The sequence below is a fragment of the Plasmodium gonderi genome, assembly GCF_002157705.1.
Source record: "Plasmodium gonderi DNA, contig: Chr03, whole genome shotgun sequence".
Classification (NCBI taxonomy): Eukaryota; Apicomplexa; class Aconoidasida; order Haemosporida; family Plasmodiidae; genus Plasmodium; species Plasmodium gonderi.
The window spans coordinates 1,034,178-1,051,854 of NW_021628927.1; the positions used below are offsets into that span (position 1 = coordinate 1,034,178).

Below are 17,677 nucleotides of genomic sequence, written 5' to 3' on the forward strand. Positions count from 1 at the left end.
AAAGATATTAAATATTTTCATTTTGTTACATTTATAGACAATAATTTTAAACTTAAATACATGAAATTGATCACTGTTTATTAATATATTTATAAAGAAGAAAAAACATTTTCAATAAAATGTACTTAATTTTTAGATCATATTATCGTAACTCTAAAATATAAAATAATTCGTGACCAGTTTTGTATAATTAAAAATATATTTATATGAAGCACATTAGATTCATAATTACTTGCACATATATACTTATAGTAACATAATTATTTTAATAAAACACAATCCCCACATAAAAAATGCATTTAAAAAATTACATCGATAGGACGATAATTCACAAAAATGAAAAAGATATTTTATGTAATTCTTTTCAATTACATATATATATTTATTTGTGTTTGTCTTTCTAAACATTCAGAAATATACTGATATGCAGACATTGAATTTGAATCAAAATGTTTTTAAATATGTGATATCACACATTTAATTACAAAAGAACAAATATATTAAAATAACTTTTTGAAAGCTGATAAATAATCACTTAAACTATGTCCATCCTTTTTTTCTTGTATAATAAGAAATTTTAAGGTTTTTATAAGAACATAAATAAGGATGAACAGAGAAATTACAACGGGGACTACTGCGCCATATTCAATTCCTGATACTAATTTATCTTTTTGTGTAGAAATAGCAACACAGGACACATTTATAATAATAGGTAAAGCCAACAAAACAAAGATATCTCTGCATACTGATGTTTTTTTTGCTTTGTGTTTAATACTTATGTTGTCTTCAGTATTATATATAGCATTAAGTCTATCGAATATTTTATTTTCACAGTAGGAATCGAAGCGTTTAAGAATACCAAGTTTATTTTGTTTGTTTTTTTTATAAAAATTTTTGGTTTTAACATCTGGTATCTCACCATTTGATTCACTGTCTGGATTACACGTAGATAATAATCTACTTGTTCTTAAATATAATGACTGGTCTAATTTTTGTGTACGATCAAATGAACTATTAGGAGTTCCCTAAACGGTGAAAATAAAAAAAAACAAATTTTAAATATATATATATATATGTTTTTATGCACTAATGCATATGTTACAAAAAAGTAAAACCATTAGACAAAAGAAGACATTTTAAATTTTGTAATTTTACATCATAATTGTGATGATATATCCAAACAAAAAATGAGATCGCAAAAATTTTAGTAAATTGGAGTAATTTAAAGCTTCCTGCCATGATGTTCTTTACGTTTGTTATGCATAGAATAATATATAAGTATATTTATAATATAACAAGGCAATGAGTTTGTTATTGTTATAATAATGTAATTAATTATTTTTATATATTTTAATTAATTATAATTAAAATATGTGAATTTTTTCCTAAATATATATGCGTAGAAGTGTAAAATTAAAAATAATTTAGTAAATTTGTATTAGGAAACTATATTTACATGTGGTAAAATTTCAATAAAATTTAGTTAAATTCATTTGTATATGTTTTAAATAAATAAAATCACCATTAAACGGAGTAAGAATTAATAATTATTATGTTAGATTATTTTAAATTATATAAAGGAATAAGGGGATATATTAATAATACAAAACATCTTTTTATATAAACAGCGAAGATGAAATATAGGTAGAAACAAATAACATTGATAGTTTTAAAATAATAATTATGAAGTAATATAATTTTCTCTGTTAATGAATTCATATTGATTACATTTTGTATCCTTAAAAAAGTGATAATATATATCAAAAATACTTGTTGCATGAATAAAATAAAATATTTTTACGTTATTCAATATTTTATGTGTATAATTAGAATTAATAGAGAAAAAAAAGAATACAAACATTTGTTTATAAATAATTAATTGTTAAAAATTCAATATTTTTAATTTTATGCTTGATAACATGATTATTATTTTAATACATTAAAGTCTACAAATAATTTAATAATTATATTATAAAAATAATTTAAAATGTTAAAAATGTTGTACTAAAGAGTAAATTAATTTTTATTCTTTTTTTATTTTACATAAAATTGGTACATTTTACGGAATGCAGTTAATAATAAATAGAGAAGTGTTAGAAAAAATTTGGTAATAAAAAGTTATCATTTGTACACCTCGAATTTGGAAAATATTTTCAAATAATTATAATATATAAAACAAGAAGTTAATATATAAAACATAAAAATAAGGAATTTTGTGAAAACAATTTATTACATATAATTTGTCCCCATTATTTAAAAAAAAACATAAACATAAAGTTATTTATTAAAATTATATTTTTTATTTTTAATATACATAATTAAAGCAGATTTATTTGAAAACTTTTTAGAATTAAGAGAATGTTCTGAAAAACATTTATAATGGATGTCAACATTAAAATAATTCACAGAAATAACAACGCATGTTAGAAAATTTTTCCTTTGATTTAAATATTTCATTGTAGTACATTCTTCAGTGTGAAAAGATAATCCAATGAAAAAATTATTTATTTAAAATCAAAATAAAAATTATATACTATTGATTTTTACAACATTATATTTAACATTCATAAGTTATTGTAAAAAATATTATATAATTATATTTTCCTATATCTAAATATATTGTTCTACAAGGGTTTTAAGGTGGGTTAGATATCATATTTATGTAGTTTTACCTGAAACAATTTTATATATTTTAATATAAATATAGATATTGAATATTTATTAACTCGTTTTTATTATAAATGTTTAGATATTGCCATTTGGATTATAACATAAATTATAAAAGTACACAGTTTAGATTAAGCAAAAAATTTAATAAGACATTGTGAATAAACTACCACACCATTAGGCGTATACTTTTATACAACTATTTCATTTGTATATTCATTGTCCTTTATATACTTATTCTTTTGTTTAATTTAAGCATATTTTACATCACATTAGGCAAAATTGTGTTTATAAACATATAAATGCATTCCTATATACAGTGTAATTATAAAATTTATACATAAATGCAGTAGTAAAATAACACATTTTCACTATTACAAATTATTTTTTTGAGTAGTAATTTAAAATATTTATTGTGTTTGTTTATTTATTAAAACAAATTTAATATGTTATATATATGTATACAAATATTTTTTTAAAAGGTAAAACTGTGAAGGAAAGTTAAAGCATTTCTGAGCATAATAACTGGTATAGAAGATATACTTCTTGTTTCTTTTGTACTCAATTTTTAATAAAAAATACGAATATGCTTGTGTGCTTATAATAATATAAAAAATAAACAAGCCTAATATTAAAGTAAAATGAATAAAAGGTTTATATTTTGCTAAATGTATATATATATTGAATTTATATAAATGTCTAAATTAATAAGGGACATTAATAATTAGTCTATTTTTTTATGAAAAAGTACACGATACTATTTATGCAAAGTATCTTTTTATAGAAAATCATAGGGACACAAGAATAAGGTATTATTTTTTTTATATAAAGTACATAATATCTGGAAACTTGATATACAAAATATATTTTATTTTATTCTCATTTTGATATGAGTACATTATAGAATATAATTTAATAAAATAAGAGTCTGAAAAAATTTATTTTTATATATTACTTATACATCTATTTTTATAGACTTTTTGTAGAACAAATTCTTATTTTTCATAAGAATTAAATTTATATCATTTTATACATATCTATATAATAAAGGTGCTATAATATGAATTTATATAATATTTATTCATATATTATTTTTTTTTTCTATGCTTTTTCATCTATTGTGTTTAATAAAATAACAATTTAATAAAACAATAACAGTGTATATAAGAAATTATAAATTCTTGGAAATAATTAATTTACAATATATTTTTTTTGAGAATAATTTTATTCTTAAATAAATTTTATATCTTTTGATATATATTGGTAAATGTTTTCATTTTCCTTTTTTTTTCCCCTAAGAGTACTAAAATTATATTTTCTGTATAACATGAATGGGTGCAAAATTTTCAAAATAAGTATACATAGAAAATATATTACCCCTTATAAAAATGATAAAGAATATATAAATGAGAACTTTTATTACAACATTTTAGTTCGAAGTGTTATAATTATTATTTATATAGTAATAATGAGTCATATTTACGAATTACTAATTAATATGAAACTGATATAAATTAAAGATGCACATGGTAAATTTGTTGTATAGTAATATTTTAGTAATCCGACGTATTACACTATTAATATTGTTAAAATTTGTTTTTTTTGAATGATTAAAATATCGATTACCTGATCTTAAATAAGATATTAACTTATTATACAAGTAAATGAAAGCTCATATTTCGCTAATTCAATTATTAAAAATGTATAGACTTATTTCTCTTTTAAAATAATTAATATTTACGATAAAATAAGTAATGTAATTATTCTAGAGTATGTGTATGTTATATTCAAAATTACCCTGGTGGTTCTTAAATGTGTGTATACTACAATTGTAGACGTTCAATAAATAACTTTTTTGTTTTATACTATAATTCGCATTGTTAAGAATTTTTGAAAATAATAAAATCCTCAAAATTTGTAATTCATTTATCGTCATACAAATTTTAAAATGTATAAAAAAAGAAAATACACATAAAGGAAATCTTTATTTCTTTTTGATAAAAATTGCAAACACAAAATGAAATAAAGATATAGAAATAATATATTAATTTTTATTTTATTTCAGAATTATTATTTATAAAAAAATCAAATAAACTAAGAATTATATATTAAATCTGAGTATAATGGGAATAATCCATGTTAATAGGATAATAGATTTTATCCTTAGTGGAATATATTAAATACAGATTACATAGATTCTTAGCTTAATCGAATAAATTAAATCACAAGAATGACATATGTTTCATAATTGTGGATTACATAAATTACTCAACATATTATCTTGTAGGGTAATACATTCGAATATTGCAAAATTGGTAACTATAAAATGATAGAATTAATGAATTATATAAGTATTATATTAAGGAAAATATGAATAGCTTTTAATTGGTAAAACATCAGTAATAACAATAAATAGATAGAATTATGATTGTATTTTTTAACTTATTATCAGTGCAACATGTAAGGGGCGAACAAATTTAAGGGGAAAATGCATAAAAAATTAATCTGATGTCGAGGTAAATGAATACAGATATCATAAAACGAATAATAACAAGTTTACATATATTTTATGCAACATTCAATGTATTTATTTTGTCACATAATAAATGTTATATATTTTTTTTTTTTCTGTATGTCTTATAACTGTTTTTAAATTCCGTTCATTTATATATTTTGCTCTGACATACTAAAGTAAATAGCGTATATTTCAACTTTATTTTAGTTAGAATTATTTACCCAAGTCTATATTACCTTTTGAGTGGAAGAATAAATTTTTGAATATTTATTTTATACATTTAGTTAAGTTCTTACAAATATAATTATAAATGTTAACAATTTTTAATATATTTTTTTTCCATTTATTATAGTAGTTATATTATATTAATTAATATATCATCATTCATTTATATAATGTAATATTTTTAATTTTTTTTTAATATACAATTTTCTTCTTAATTAGATATAAAAAAATTTATTATTTTTGGAATATTAATTTTTATTAATATTGATAATGTATTTTTTTTTATAATTCGTAATTGCAAGTACATAATTTTTGTACCCAATGATTGTATGGGAATTTTCATAGATTATTATTTTGTTATGTTTCTTGATAAACCATATAATTTTTGACCCCTTGTTAAATGTTATTCATTGTAGATATTTTATTAATTACTTAGCATTACATAATGATCAGGAATATGTTTGATAATTTTATAATTATATATACATGTAATGGTTCTTATAAGTATCCATTTTAAATTAATAATAAAATTGATGTCTTACAGTTTTATATGATATAATTTTATATATTTCACGAATTAATATTATATGTTTAGTAGTATTTTTATACTTAGTCATAAGCTATTTTATACTGATTTGAGATTATATTTTTATATGTCCATTCAAATGATTCCATTAAATTGTTATTATTTTCATTTTTTTATCGAACTATCTCCTTAACTTCTTTACCTTTGCTTGTATAAATCAACAATTGTGTGTACACTCATAAAAAATGAAATATATAATACTCTTATAAATATATTACTAATTTTATATAATTGTTAAATATAATGTGTAACAGGAATGATTTTATGATATATATTATTTAAATTAAGCTTATTTATAACCTTATATAGAATGAAAGTTATTATTAACATAACTAAAGATTAAACAACTATTGTTACCCACTTGTTAAAAGGCCTGATTGTATTATTTGGGATGTATGTATCACTGTGTATTGATCTCATTTCTTTTCTTTAGAAGGGAATTTAATCAAAACATTTTCATTAAAGCATTGTTAACTATTGCAAATGTGTGTATTAATATATTCTATTACATTTTCTAGATCATTAGTTATACTAGTTTTCTTGGTTACATATTTCCCTAAATTATCCATATTTTTTTTAAATTCATTCTTAGTATATGAGTAATTGCTTGAAGTTTTTCGAATTAAAGTATTGTAATATATCTCTTGAATGTATTTAATTATTTCAAATGTATTTGAATCAACATTATTAACATGATCAGAACATATATCAAGAGATGTTTTATCAATTATATATAATTTGTCATTATATGTTTTAATTAAATTGCAAATCGTTATATGGTCTAGATATAGGCATGTATGTTCTTATAATAGTTCTTGTAGCTTGTAAATAAAATATGCACAGCTTAATTTTACATATTTATTATTAGAATCATATAATTTCTTAATATGATATAAATAGAGAACAAGCTCTAGAGAATAGTGCAATAAAATTTGTTTTTTATTTGTACACTTGTTTAGATAATTATTAATATACTGCTGGAAGAGATTTATTAATTCAGGTCTTACATGGTTATCCATTTTATAACCATCTTTATCTGTATTATAATCATTTCTACAATGGTGGAATATATCATTAAAATTAATTCATAAATTAAAGTCATAAGTATACAAAATTTTAAAATAAAATTTTTAAGAATATTCTATTTTATTAATTCAATGAAATATATATATTTAAAAAATTATATAGAATACATTTTATTCATATTAAAGAATATGAAATATCTTCTTCATATCTGTAAGTCTTAGACATTATGCTTTACATATGTTATCTAATAAAAAAATAAGTTGTTCTTCTCTGATAAAAAAATTTAGTATGTTAAAAACTTCAGTATCTATGTTATTTAGAGTGCAGATTTATTAAATCTTTTGAGGTTCTATATTATACAAATTTATTTGAGCTATATAATTTTGTTACATTATACATATATATGAAAAATATATATATTATTCAAGTGATATTATTTGAATTACATGTAAATGCATAATACGATAACTTGATTAATTTTATTGATTTTAAAATTTATTGTTCAAGGTTAAATGTTTCGTATGTTTTATTATTTGTTACTGATTTTAATTGGATTTTATTTTAATGATTTCTATAAATATTCATGTATTTTATATTCTTATAATTGTTGGCTTATATTAATGGAATAACAGATATTAGCATTTAATATTGTGCTATTAATCAATATGTATAAATATTATATATGTTTCCTCCTTATTATTTATTATAATATTTGTTTAATTTACAATTATAGATTTTTTGTGTTATGCTATTTTAGAGGGGATACAGTATAGGTTTTTTGTTAAAGTATAGGGCTTATTATTTTATTTTTAATTAATGCATGTAATTATAATGTAATATATTATAATTCATATAATATATATATACATTATTAACTTATATATATGTTTTTTAACATAATTTTGTGTTTTTATTATAATATTATATATATTAGAATTTATTCTTATGTTATTATGAAATAAAAGTAATTATTATATATTTTTACATAAAATAATATATATATATTTTTGATACATATATTTAAAGAAGATTGACTGAATTCTTGAATCATTTAACTCATGTAAATAAAAAAAAAATAAAGCATCCCAGCATTCTTTGCAATATATGAAAGTGAGTTCATAGCTAACATAGAAAATTTATTTTTAATCGCGTTTTTTCTAGAGAAGGTTCCCTAATCTGAAGAAGGAACTGTTGTTCATTTAAATCTTTAACATTGCATGTAGTATGAAAATAGTATTGAACATTATTTCTTATATAAAATTTTCTTTGTAGGTTTTGGGTAAATTTCATAAAAGATTGGTTTGCACATGTCGTTAATATGTATACATCTGTGTAGTGTTTCAATTGCGTAAATAATATACTCTTAGAATTTTCAGAGGTGGGATATTCTACCTTATTCTCTATGAATAAAAATTGTCCGTTTTGAAAAGATGGAAAATGTAATGTGTGCACAATTGTGCTGTAGCAAAGGAGTTTTTCCTTTGTAGAGATAAAGTTATCATCTATTTTGAAACCTACAATTAGCAATTTCATTTTTATACAATTAATGGGTTACAATACATGAGAAATTCTCTCAATATGACTAGATTCCAATGTCAAAATGATGCAGTAATGTTTTTTTCTCCGTGAATTTGACAGATTTTAATGTATATAAACGATTGAATTATATGAACAAAATTTATTAGTTTCATCTCTGATATTGTAAAAAATAAAATGTTGCGAAATTAGTCTATAATGAAAAATAAAAAAATAGAAAAACATCACATTCATTTGGGAATTATGCTTGGATTGGTGTCTCAACTTATCGCTGAGATGGGATCACATAAACAGAAAATAAAAATAAAATAAAAAACATATAAAAAAGAGAACATAGTGTAGTTATTGAAAAATAAAGAAAGTAGAACATGGAATGGAAATGAATATAATATTTCATTGTAGACAACCCATATGGGTTATAGCTTCCGGCATGTGCTATTTTATGGATATATATCATAAATACAATTTATATATTTTATTTTTATATAATATATATATATATATATATATATATATATATATATATATGTAATTATTATGTGTGCTCCTTAATTTGTGCATATATATTTTATTGCATATGAAATTATTTAAAACATTTAATTGAAAGTGACACATCTGTAAGTAAAAGAAATTATCACCCTTCTATGATTTATTATTATATTCCATTCTTTAAAAAATTTGTAACATAAAGGTATTATGTATCCAAAATGTGAATAAAAAAGAAAAAATGAAATATGTGACAAGGGGCATTGGTAGATAATATTACCAAAAAGCACAAATTTTATAAGTGTATCAGGAATTTCGATAAAGTAATAAAAATTTGTTAGACAAATTTATGAACATATTTGTGGAATTCCGGGGGAATATTTAATAAAACATGATTTATCTTAATTTTATGAAAATGTGGATTTAAAGATTTCTTTCTTTGTTATGTAACAGGGTATATATTTTATGTATTTATTTAGCTCTATTTTTTTTTTTCTGCATGTCATTTATGTGACTATATGGAACCTTAGATATATTTGCAGAAATACTTAACTGTCATGTTCAGTTCAATAATATATGACAATCCATTCTTTTTTTTTGGCGTTTTAATTATTCGTATTTTCTCTTTCCCATATTTAAGGTTATCTACATCGTGGTTAATCCCATTTTAATGGTTTTGTAATTTTTACCATTTCATTAAGAATTAATTTATTGTTACATATTTGTAGCTTTATATAACATATTATATTCACTAATTAAGTTGTAAAAAATTTTGAATTAGGATTTATTTCTTAATTAGGAAACGTTTATACTTACAATATATTGCTTCACAATTTATCACCCTAATTAATTCTCCACCTTTTAAATTTACATGCAATTGAATTGCAATTCGTTTAAATATAAAATTAATAATTAAAATATTGTCAAAAAAATGAAAAACTTTTAAACAATCATTTGGGTAGTAATTAATACATAGGGATTATTCCGCATGTATGTTAATAATGATAGACTTTTACTTAAATAATATGCTGAAAAGTGTTGTAAAGAACGTAATTAAAAAATGATGAAATACAACAACATAAATTTTACACTACAATACTATATTATTTTCTGAATAAAGCGTTTATATATTATTCACGATTTTTGGATAACATAACTACAATGAATTGCAGGATTTTTTATGTAACCCATATGTTTAGAAACTTTAAATGGTAACCAAAAATTGACATATTAAAAATGTATTGTAATAACGATATTACACTTCATAACATTTTAAGTGTGTAAAGATAGTAAAAATGTACTTGATAAAAAAAATTTCCCCACCATGTATTGTAAATAAAATGTAAAACTGTAATTTTGATTAACATATTATATACATTTTGAATGTGATAAATTTAAATGACATTTCAAGGGGCGTTCCGTTAATAGTAATCCATTCTTTTTATGTTATTTGATAAGAATATATCATTTATAATAAAATTATGCAATTCTAATATGTGCATTCTATAGAATAAATTAAATATATAGTGTGATACAAAACGTTTGTTTTTTACTTGTAAATTAAGAAGGAGAAAACTTTGAATCCTTTGCAATAACAGTATATAATATATTCTAATAAATTAAAAAATATATATATATTAGTGATAAATAAATTATATTTATATAGTGCATTCTTATGAATTTTTCTTATTTAATAGGAATTCTTAATTATGCATTTTAATTATGTGGAATGTAATTATTTATGCATGGAAGGATATTTTATAATATAATGTTATATTCTTATATTACTAAACCACGCATCAATCGATACTTTTTAATAACATCGATTTGAAATTAAAAGAGGAATATTTATTATTAGAGTGAAATAATAAATATATGAACATGTATAACTTCAAATTTTATAATTTAAAGCAAAAAGGAGAAAATTATGTGAATAATTCTCCAAAATGGCTATTCAGTATAATGTAAATAATTTTTCGTATAAGTACTTTATAGCATAATCATTTTTCACAAATTAAATTTTTTATTTTATATAATTATATGTTTTTATATAATTGTATTTTTTTTTTTAAGAGTTAATACACATATGAGCTTCCATAACATTCTACATATATAATCTCTTTCTATGTTATTTTAATGATAGTACTATAAATAAAACATTAGCTATAATTAGAAAATACGCTACTATGAAATATACATTTTTATTTAAAAAATTAATATAAAATGATTAATTATTTTATTAGTGTATTGTAGAATTATATTTTTCACTTATGAATATTTGTATATTGACGGATCACGCGGTTTTGTTTATTTAGCATGTCTAGTGGAACGGATAATTTTTTAAAAAATTTATGTGATGATGTATGTTTATATTTATCATTAAAATGATTTTGGATAAAAAATTAGTGTATTACTTATTATCTTCTTAAAACAAAATAATTTTTTTTTCGATTAGTTAACATTAAACATTTTCATGATCACCATATTTTTTCTATTCGTCAGAAAAATGAGCATTTTAAAGACTTACCTTCGTGCGATGTATACAATAAAATTAAGAATGGTGTAGTAAATTACAAAGAATATGATAGTTATTGTGAAAACTATTGCAAAAAAATGTGTTGTAATGTATGCTGCTACAACTTCTTTAAGGTTGGCAGAAACGAGTGTAGTGATGATTCTAGAAATACTTGTGAAAAAGAATATAATGCTTGTCAGGAAGATATATGCAAGGAGAAATTAAAAAAACGTTATAAAGAATGCAAGGGTATCAATTGGGAAAAATTAATGCGAGGAGACACTGTATGCAAGGATGTTATGAATGAGGAAAATTTAGTAGAGTGTAAAAAAGTTATCAATAATGAACAATTATGCACAGAATATAAACAATGCATAGAAGATATCGATAAAGAAAAATTGAAAGATAATTATATTGAACCATGTAAGAAAATATGTAAAGGAGTGATAAAATTATCCATAATTTTGAGCAGTGAAACAAATTTACGTGACAAATGCTCATACTTTAGTTATTGGGCATATAAAGAATTATGGAACGTAACTAATGGTAATTCCAATAATAAGCTTGATCCTTGTGTTAGTGATATATTGCAGAAGGTAATTTGGACTATTAATTATTATGATGCAAAGGACAACCCATGTTACTTTTACTTTGACGAGGATTTCAATGCATGGAAAAATGAGAAATATTTGCATGACTATTTTAAAAATTGTTCTCAAATAAAAAGTAATCTTGGAGAATCTAAAAATGACGTATCTAAAAAGGAGGAATATTGTAAATACATTGGTAATATTGCGCCACTATATAAAGATTATTTAGGTTATTGTTGTACATACTTTTTTTTACATGGAAATTTTTGGGATAAATGTCCAAACTTCTTTAATTGTGATAAACAATATAATCCGTATAATATGTTAAAGGAATTAGATTGTAAAGATCAACTAAAAGATTTCTCAGAAGGGTTAATAGATGTATTAGAAATTGACCGTGATGTTATAGAAAAAAGTAAAGAAACACGTTTATCTCGTAGAGGAAGATCGACTGAAAAACAAGAAATGAAAGTTCCATTCAGAATTAGCCATCCTGTTACAACTAATAGTTTAATTAAAGATGATATAAGTTTAACAAGTGATCCTATATATGTTACTATATTATTTTCTTACACGATTTTAGGAATGTTCTTTCTCTTTTTTCTCTTTTACAAGGTAAACAATGAAATAACATATATATGTGCAGAATAAAATTAAGTTAACATAACACAGAAATAATATATTTTTTTTTTGCATCACGATTTCTTTTATCAGTTTACACCATTAGGATCACTGATTAATAGGAAAACAATTAAGAAGAAGCAAATGAATCGTAATTTTCAGGAAAATTCTAAACGTAAATTACCATCTAGAAAGTTACAACAGGTTCAAGGAAATACTCGAAAAAAAAGAATCAGTATAGCTTATAATTCTGAATAAGAGAATTATATCGATGTAACTCAAGATAAAACATTGAAGATTTCTAAAATATCATAAGAGATAGATTCCTATATCCTATAATGTATATTTTTTTATACTAAACAAAAAGATAGGTGTAATTAAGTTTAATAAAAAATTAATTTAACTTTGACAGTTTTTCATTGATTTATATTATATTTATTCGCTATTTTTTTTTTTTTTTTTTGAATTGTATCATTAGGAAAATACTATTATTTAAAATGTTTACATTTTTGATTACATATATGTTTTCTAAAATTAGTTATGTTTTTTCGTTTATTACTATACTTCTTTTTTAATGATTACAACTGATTTTAGGTGGGAAATAGCCTGAACTATATTTTTATGTATATTTATTTCTGTTACACTATTATAACTTAATAAATAAATATAAGTGGATTGTGATATCTACATTTATGTTAATGATTAACAAAATTTGATTATTAATTTGAAAAAAAATATATTTGATTTGTTTTATTTTATATATGATATTGTAAAAAAGATAATTCCTTATTAGAAATCTTTTTATCAATAAATATTCAGAAAATATAACATTCTTGTTAATTTATTTTTTTATATATTCTTTGCGTGGAAAAAATATATATTATGCTCTATGTTTTTCAAAGGAATACCATAGAAGAATAATTTCTGCAAAATATAATAATAATAATAATAATAATAATAATAATAATAATAATAATAATAATAATAATAATAATAATAATAATAATAATAATAATAATAATAATAATAATAATAATAATAATAATAATAATAATAATAATAATAATAATAATAATAATAATAATAATAATAATAATAATAATTTGTTTTTAATTAATCTTATATCCTGCTTTTTATTCATCCAAAATTTGAAGATGCTTACCACATAAATGATATATTTCCATATTTATTGCACCTTACAGGTTTTCCAAATTTTTACATATATTCTACCACAAATTACACAAAACGAAAAATTATAAGTATTAAGGATCAATATTAATGAAAATGTATACTGTCATATTTATAAAGAAGTTTTTAAGTAAAGCCATTATTAGGTTATATCTATTATCTAATATATTAATAATAATGTTTTTTTTGTTAATTTTACATTTCTTATATAAAAGAATCGTATAAGTATAATACATTAAATTATAAATTAAGAAAAGCTATATAAACATGAATGATCACTTTTTGCATTACACATTAAACTATTCTTTTACAGTTATTTTCGATATTCATGAATAAACTTACATGTACACTTTCAGTATTTATATATTTGTATACTTGTTTAAATTATGTATTATTAAGCATATACATTTTAAAATATTCGAAAGAAATAAATGTAACTTAATAGATATATATTTAAAATTTATGGATATGTATTAAAATTAATAGATATTATATATTCTGAATTAAATAGATGATTTAACAGTTTGATACTAACTATATGGTTGTTTTTCTTTATTTTTTTGTAATAATTAAATATATATAAATATAATATAAAAATATTTTTATGTATAGAATTCATTTTTTTTATGATGCATTGTAATTAATTTGTTCGTAGATATAGGGGGTTATATTGTTTATGAAATCACAGGAAATTATAATTGTTATATTTTTTTTGATAATTATTTAGATCACTTCGAACATTAGTTTGAATGGAGATACTTGGAAATATATTCGAAAATATTTCATTTATCAAATGTAATATTAGTTCTAAAACTGAAAAAAATTATATACCATAAATACTTTAATTATGTTATTTATTTATTTAAAATGCACAAAGAATATTCTTGTACATATTATAAACTCAAAAAATATAAGGTTTTTACATTTATATTAAATGATATTATGGATGTAACATAGGTTATGTTCTGTACAAATTACAGTTCGTAAGCCATAGAAATTGAAAACAATAAGAAAAAGACACTAAATAAATCATTGTGATAATTATAATTTATTTCTATGTTTCAGTATATACTGTAGAAAACAGGATTTAAATAATAAAGGTCAGAGTAAATTTAAAGAAAATGAAAAATATTTTGTCTAGCTATTTATATACTTCTAAAGAATCAGACCACTGAAACGTCAGTTAAACATAGTAACACAATTTAAATTTATGAAGATTACACTTAACATATTTTTTCTCCATATTAGGAATATTTTCTTTTACTACCTATTTTACAATTTGGTAATTATTCTTTATCATATAAAATGTATAGCATTTTATTAGAATTAGCTTTACTGAAACATTTGTTTTTGTTAAAATGTAATAAGCACATATTATATATATTTTTTATTACTTATGTGTTACTTTACTGCGTTAGTATTGATGTTACTCAAAAAGAGAAATAAAAAAGAAAAAATTAAAAATAATTTTCACTTGAATCCAATGGAAAATTTATAACGGAATACATAAAATTTAATTATTTAATATAAATGTTGTATATAGCGTATAGGCAAGGCTATTCATACATACATTAATGTTATATATAAAATTATGCGCTGATGTCTTAAAATATTCAATTAAATAATTTTATTTAAGATATATAAGTAAATGACAAGTATATATAATAATATTTTTATATATTAATTATAAACACAATGCAACAACAATTGCTACAGAAATTTAAAATTAGGTTAATATAATATAATAAAATTAGTGAAAATATAATACACACAACGAATTGATTTTTAACAAAATTAAATAAACACATTTATTTTTAATTCAATCGATTTTCCTTTTAAAGGACTATTAAAAATTATTGTACACTGATTTTTTTTTTTGCATAATTTTTTATTTCACTTGATTTGGTATTTTGTTCTAAGGTCAGTTTTTTTTTAACTTTACATTAATTTTAATTACACTTCACAATTTAAATAGTTCAGAAATACACTATTTTATTTTATATTATTTTATATCAAATCTTCTACATTGAGACATATATTAATTAATAATTAATTCTTTACAAATATTGTATATTAATAGATTCGTTTTCTGAATGTATTGCCAAATCTATTTTGTTTTCTAAGGGGAGAACATGATTAAAACATTTTCTTAAAAACATACTCTTATTATTTTTATCACATAAAAATCTTTTGATTTTAGTACACTGAAAATTAATTATTATTTAATATAATACATAAGATGCATAAACATTTGCAATGATTTTAAGGATAAATTAACTTATTTATATCCTAGGAAATAATAAAAATAATTTTTAACAAAATTTATATTACATTAAATACAAAAAAGTAGCTAAGAGCAATTATTATTATAACTGTAAAACAGATGGAAAAAATAGTACTTTTTGGTGATGAAACAGAGCATTCAATTATAACAGGTTCACGTTTACACTTAGCATTTTTTATGTTTTGCGTTCCTAGCAAATGTGCTAAAGGAGTGATGATATGATTTTCCCATAATTTGTTTTTTTCACATACTGTAATATTAGGATTATTATATCCATTTTTTTTTATTTCTAGCCATTCATGGAAATAATTACATATATCATCTTTAATATCAATAATTAGTGAAAGGCTTTCATAGATATTAATACGCATCAAACACCATATTTTATATAGTTTATGATCTTTAATCTTCATTGTATCTGTTTGTGAACAGTACATATTTTTATAAATATTTATATCTACATTATCCCATTTTGAAATACATTCCTCTTTTTCCGAACATGTATTGGAAGTGGTCTACATAGAATATTTTAAATGAAAATAAATAGAAATGAGAAATTTAAATAGTCATTTAAATCATCGAAAAGTAATTATATATATGATAATTTATTTATATATTAAACTATATAAACAAAAAACTTATATGATTATTATAACCATGGTAAAAATATAAGGATTTAGATTTCAAGTTTTGGATGTATGATCAACTTATAACGCTTTATTTTTATGTTTTATCTAGTATTGTCAATATTTCAATGCTCATTTACCTCTTTGTTATATTCTATAAGTAATAAATGTATAATTTCTTACTTTATGAATCTAAGTAAATGATTGTTGATGTTTTATTCTACATAATATATAAAAATGAAACATATCATGTTTTTTATAATTATAGTAATACATATTTAATTATTATACATTTTACACTATTTTACTATATATTCAGAACACATTATACATTAAAATATGTAATATAAATAATCTTAATTGTAATATTTTTTTCATATTACAAGGTTATTTAAAATATTTTATATATTTTGTATTAGTTAATTTTTTTTTGTTAATTTTTTTTAGAAAAATTATGCATTCATATGAGAATTTCACATTTTTTTTTGATACATAGATGCATTTTTCTTTTTTTTTTCAATATATATTTTTATAGATATGTATTATGTAATATGAGATTTAATTATACTATAATGATTTAACGTAATTATTGGAGATGATTTATATATATATATTCATTTTTAACCATCACAATATATATAACAATTTATTTTATTTTTTCCTTTTATGTAACTTTTTATGCTCTTTTACTTACACTATTAAAACATATACATATTTGCATTAAGTATATAAAATAGTATAATTATTATTAGTTTTTCATGAGCTATCGGTGATATATTATATAAATATTTGTAGAACTCTAATACCCTAAT

The 17,677-nt window shown here is 20.3% G+C and overlaps 2 protein-coding genes across 2 annotated transcripts; one reads left to right on the plus strand and one right to left on the minus strand.

Moving 5' to 3' along the window:
* Window positions 1–500: 500 nt before the first annotated feature.
* On the minus strand, window positions 501–1,239 carry PGO_032060 (tryptophan-rich antigen; the record flags this gene model as incomplete). Its single annotated transcript, XM_028686187.1, has 2 exons — window positions 501–1,025; window positions 1,156–1,239. The coding sequence occupies 2 exons, from the start codon at window positions 1,237–1,239 to the stop codon at window positions 501–503; spliced, it is 609 nt and encodes a 202-aa protein (XP_028541988.1).
* A 10,118-nt stretch (window positions 1,240–11,357) lies between these two features.
* Window positions 11,358–13,025, plus strand: PGO_032070 (variable surface protein; the record flags this gene model as incomplete). Its single annotated transcript, XM_028686188.1, has 3 exons — window positions 11,358–11,402; window positions 11,544–12,761; window positions 12,861–13,025. The coding sequence occupies 3 exons, from the start codon at window positions 11,358–11,360 to the stop codon at window positions 13,023–13,025; spliced, it is 1,428 nt and encodes a 475-aa protein (XP_028541989.1).
* Window positions 13,026–17,677: the final 4,652 nt, after the last annotated feature.